Below are 5,461 nucleotides of genomic sequence, written 5' to 3' on the forward strand. Positions count from 1 at the left end.
GGGGCGTGGCAGTGCCATTCAAGCCAATAGCCGTTCCTGTGCGGCCGCTCTTACTGCGGCCATGTCTGTTGTGCCATTGACTTGAATGGCACTGCCACGTCCCCTCCCACCCCAGAACGCAAGGAGACTTTATGTATGTAATCCTTTGCGTTCTGGGCATGGTAAACACACAGGCTGGTGCAAATAATAACTTGTGTAAGAAAAATTGGCACCTCCTGTGTAGCTATGGCTCTTCAGCGTGTGATCACGGACTATTTCTGAAGCGGGAATGAAAAAAGAATGACGGCAGAAGAAAAACAGATCTCCGACCCCCAAAAATCCTAAAAAAAAACAAAAATCATGATCTCCATTCTCCTCTAGTGATAACTAAAGATCTATATAGAAGAATCAGGACCTCCTTCCTCCTGCTGGAGATCCCTCTAGTGATAATCAAGATCTATATAGAGAAGTCAGGACCTCCTTCCTCCTGCTGGAGATCCCTCTAGTGATAATCAAGATCTATATAGAGAAGTCAGGACCTCCTTCCTCCTGCTGGAGATCCCTCTAGTGATAATCAAGATCTATATAGAGAAGTCAGGACCTCCTTCCTCCTGCTGGAGATCCCTCTAGTGATAATCAAGATCTATATAGAGAAGTCAGGACCTCCTTCCTCCTGCTGGAGATCCCTCTAGTGATAATCAAGATCTATATAGAGAAGTCAGGACCTCCTTCCTCCTGCTGGAGATCCCTCTAGTGATAATCAAGATCTATATAGAGAAGTCAGGACCTCCTTCCTCCTGCTGGAGATCCCTCTAGTGATAATCAAGATCTATATAGAGAAGTCAGGACCTCCTTCCTCCTGCTGGAGATCCCTCTAGTGATAATCAAGATCTATATAGAGAAGTCAGGACCTCCTTCCTCCTGCTGGAGATCCCTCTAGTGATAATAAAGATCTATATAGAGAAGTCAGGACCTCCTTCCTAATGCTGGTGATCCCTCTAGTAATCACTAAAGATCTATATAGAGGAATCAGGACTTCCTTCCTCCTGCTGGGGATCCCTCTAGTGATAACTAAAGATCTATATAACCCCCCTGCGGCTGTCATGTTCTCCTTTGTGCATGCCCCCCAAAATTAATTCTCAGGCCACTACGACATTCTTTCTTGTTGGCTTGGATCACAGCATTTTCGAAGAGAGTATTTTGTGCTTTTCGGTGCAGAGTAATTAGATATGCAACTGGGATTATTTGAAGCCTTGATTCCGAGCCTTTCCTGTTGGTGTGAGTATATGCACAAGGGTGGGGTAGAAGGCTTGTCTGAAAAGGGAATAATTCTACTCCTCCTGGTCAGTAAAGAGTTAACAGAGCTACTTGTAATGATTGGTGTTTGGGAGTAGTTGTGGCACGCAGAAAATACAGGCTAAGCACTGTGTAGGGATTTGTGAGCAGATAGAGATACAAGAAGGGTTAGGAGCAGTCAGGCCGCAGAGAAGTTACCCGTAGCTAGCAGCTCATCCGCAGCCCAATCTGTTGTGTGAAGGCAGTATTCGGTGTTCTGTATGTTTGTGCTGAGCGGAGCAGTATAGTTCCAGAGGTGGACAGTCCCAGGACTTGGTATACTCTCTATGGCCAAAAGTATGTGAACACCTGCCTATCAAACTTGGCTATATGGGCACAAATGTGAAAACCCAAAAAATGATTGCAGGTTTTCCAGTGAAGGGCACTGTTAATGCAACAACATATATTAGACAATTGCACTCTTCCAACCTTGTGGTAACAGTTTGTGGAAGAATCTTTTCTGTCCTAACATGACTGTGCACAAAGCCAGCTCCGTACAGAAATGGTTTGACCAGCTGGACATGGAGGAACTCAAGGAACCTGCACAGAGCCCAGACCTCAACCCCACTGAACACATTTGGGATGCTTTGGAACACTGATTGGGAGCCAGGTCTTCATATCCAGAATCAGAACCTGACCTCACAAAATGTTTATTTTTGGTTGAACGGACACAAATTTCCACAGACGCCTTCCAAAATCTTGTGGAAAGCCTCCCAAGAAGAGTGGAGCCACATAGCGGTGGGAAGTGGGGGAACGGCTCTAAAGCCCGTGGTTTTGGAATGGGAGCGGTGTGATGGTCAGGTATTCACAACCCTTTTGCCGTATAGAGCAACCTTTCTCAGCCAGGGTGGTGTGGCCTGTATGGTGCCTTCTGGCTTCCTCGGTCATGTCATGGCTCTGCTGTGAAGAAGGCTCTTAATGTGAAAGAGGGGGACCCTGGATGTGAAGGGGAGGCTTCTGATGTGAAAGGAGGGCTGTATTGTTAAGGGGTAAAATATATCACCAGCACATCAAAGTAAAATCTTCAACGAGTAGTAATTTTATGCCTGATGAAGGGTCCCTAAGTGGCCCCCAAACGTTGCTTTGTGACGAGATTTGTGTACATCAATAAAATTATCACTCGTTGAAGATTTTACTTTGGTCTGCTGGTGATACATTTTACTACTTGGATTTGAAGTGGCGCCATCCACTATCACTGCAGCACCCACCTTTAAAAGGAACATACCAGTAAGGAGTGCTGTGGGGACCTCCTTGGAACTTATATTGTTATGGGGACTCTAATGTGAAGGGGGGATCCCACTTGGGGTTGTCCCTCCCTAAAATTTATATAAGACCCGTATCTCGTATAAGGGTTTGGTATGGATTTTGGAAGGACCACATGTAGTTTTTTTACATTTCTAGATTGGGGTACCTCGAGCGTTCATATACTTTTAAAGAGTGATGTGACTGAATAAAGACTGATGAACACTGTGTAGAGGACGGCAAGGCTGGGTCCTGGATGGGCGATATGTATCACCCCTATGTGGGTTGTGGTCCCTTTAAGGACAGCCGCATGGTTAACCTTCCAGCCCCAGGAAGGGGTTTAAAGGTCGGCAACTCCCAGAGAGGAGTGTGGGAGTTGAGGAGGAAGTGATTCGCTGTAGCTGTGAGAGAGACCTGCTGTGCTGTGCTGTGCTGTGCTGTGCTGTGCTGTGCTGTGGGTGAGACACACTTATGTTCTGCTACTTGTGCTGAAGACTTGGACTTTTTATCTTTGAGTTTGCTGAGGATAAGCGTGTAATTTATGTTTACTGCTTTGGCTGCCCTGAAAGGGGAAAATAAAGCTGTTTGTTTCATTCAAGACGTTGTGCAAGTGCTCTGTGGGCTCCCCAACATCACAACTGGTATAGAGTGCTTTGAAGGATTCATGTGGGTGCTTTCAGTGGAAATAAAACCTATTTCACCTGCAGCCAAGATTCCGCTGGCCCTTGAGTAGCACGGCTTCTAAATTTGACTTTAAAAGGAGACCTGTACTATATAAAATCCATATGCTGCCACCTGCAATGCTAGTTACCTGGCTATTTCTGGTTTTAATATGTTCCGTGTTTCTGACCCAAACATGTGATGTCCCATTTCAGCCTCACACAATACAGTACATGACCCCAGTTCCTCATCTACTTCTAGTAAAAGAAAGGTGGCCCAGGCCGACATCATGATGCACCCCCATGGGGCGGGTCCATGACGGCCAACACTCACAGTAAGTGGACTGGATGACGCTGTGCGTCATTCAACCCTGGAAGAGGAGTGGTGCCGCTCCTGGTCTTCAGGGGAAAGTATCAGGAGGTCAGTCTCTCAGCCAGAGCTACTTTTTAATTTTTTAGCACACTGGGGCGCTGATTTTCTTTTCTTTTGCTGGAGTTGGACTTCAAAGCTCTGCAGGAAAAAGTACCAGTACAATTTTAAAGCATTATACATACACATAGATGGGGCCATATTAGATACAAATGTAGTTTATTAGATCTGGTAATTCAGTGGCAGTGAAATGTTTCTCTCTCTCCACAGATTGGAGGGTTATTATTTATTTACAGGTTATGGTGGGAAGTCGTGCTAATGAGCAGACGCTCGGCAGGGAAGGGGGTTCAATGCATCATCAGGGGGTCAGATCAAGAGACAGCTCTGCTCATTCATACTTCTGCTCTCTTTCTTTCTCTCTCCCTTCCTCTCCTAGTGTCTACAACTCTCCCCCACACTTCCCCGGAGCACCCCTTTCAGGAGGAGCCTCCCTCAAATGTTGCGGAGTTGCCCCCAAACAGGAAACCGGACGAGGAGCGAGCCACCCCCAATCCCCTTCTGCAATATTACATCCGCATGGTGAGTTCCCTGGTGCTGTTTCTTTTAAAGGACCATTATAGCAAACAAATACTGGTAACTGTATATGATTAAAGCACAATAAACTTACCAGGGTTCCTACGTTTTACATCCAATTGCATCAAACTCAACCCCCCTCATGCATGCTCGCCGGGGGGGGAAGTACACCTACCACTGTACTTTTGGTCCACAGGCAAGAGCGGGCCAGGCTCAACTATTGCATATAACGTCGGCTGTCTCTATCTCCCGATGTTTTTTTACAGAAGTTAACCTCTGCTTATGTATTTTTTTTCCCAGCATCTTTTGTCCGAATTGCTAAGGTTTGATTTAAAATGCATGTTCGCTTTTAGGCCTTGTTCACACCAAGCGCATTCCAGGAGCAGAGCAGTTACAGACCGGATCAAAACTGCATCCAATGTATTCCAATGGTATTTTGGGCTCTAGTTCACACCGCAGCGTTTAGTTCCAGAGCATGTAAAAAAAACCTGCTGCAAGCCCTATTCTACCTGCTCTTAGAACGCATGTAAATCCATCAAAAATGCATGCAAACGCCCTGGAACGCACTGAAAGCCCATTTTAAACAACAACAAAAAACGGCCTGGAACGCGGCACAACCCACTGCACTGCGTGTGCAGAAACTCATGCAGATCTGGTCTGCATTTGGTGTGAACAAACCCTTAGAGAAGGCAGTATGTTGTTGTAAAAGTGGCGTGTAAGCAAACCCAAAAAGTAACAGTGAAGTACCAGTATGCAGCCGCCAATTTTAAATATATACAGTATCCTGCGGGGAGAAGAACCCCAGCGTTCTGGTAAGGTTGGGGGGACCATTTGGTGGTGTGGCTTGTTTATGTGACCATGTATCATGCTTCACCCTGAATATGGTTGTTCATGACACATGGTAAAAAAGATGATGGAGATATGGAGGTCAGCAAAGCTGACCTGTCATCCCTATAGCTGATCGTTTTTAGAGGTCGGTCTACCTGATGAATTCTGTATTGTTTGCATTGTCATCTAATACATGCTCTTTAATGATTCTCTGTGTCTTTTCTTCCCATTCTTCTCTCATACAGCTGTTAGAACGCACTCCAGGGGATCCCCTTAATGATTTGGAGGAGGCATCCCGTATGAACCCGGGTATGAAGGCCGGGAATGTATGATTAGTATGGTGGTGATGGGGGTCAGAGCAGGGAGGAAGTGCCCATAATTTCATACATCCTTTATTTCTACTATAGAAAACCAGTCTCTCTGCTCTATCCCAAAACCCACCCCACCCCCTGGCTGGGCTTTCTTCTCCATTTGT

At 45.9% G+C, this 5,461-nt stretch overlaps 1 protein-coding gene across 1 annotated transcript in view; it reads left to right on the plus strand.

The window, feature by feature from the left end:
- The window catches only part of LOC108793772, an 8,785-nt gene that overhangs the window by 2,720 nt on the left and 604 nt on the right, over positions 1–5,461 (plus strand). The window contains exons 2-3 of the mRNA XM_018564796.1: positions 4,022–4,164; positions 5,232–5,295. Coding sequence (XP_018420298.1) covers positions 4,022–4,164; positions 5,232–5,295 — 207 coding nt within the window. The remainder of the gene's footprint in view (positions 1–4,021; positions 4,165–5,231; positions 5,296–5,461) is intronic.

The sequence above is a fragment of the Nanorana parkeri genome, unplaced genomic scaffold, assembly GCF_000935625.1.
Source record: "Nanorana parkeri isolate BGI_ZX_2015 unplaced genomic scaffold, ASM93562v1 scaffold784, whole genome shotgun sequence".
Classification (NCBI taxonomy): Eukaryota; Metazoa; Chordata; class Amphibia; order Anura; family Dicroglossidae; genus Nanorana; species Nanorana parkeri.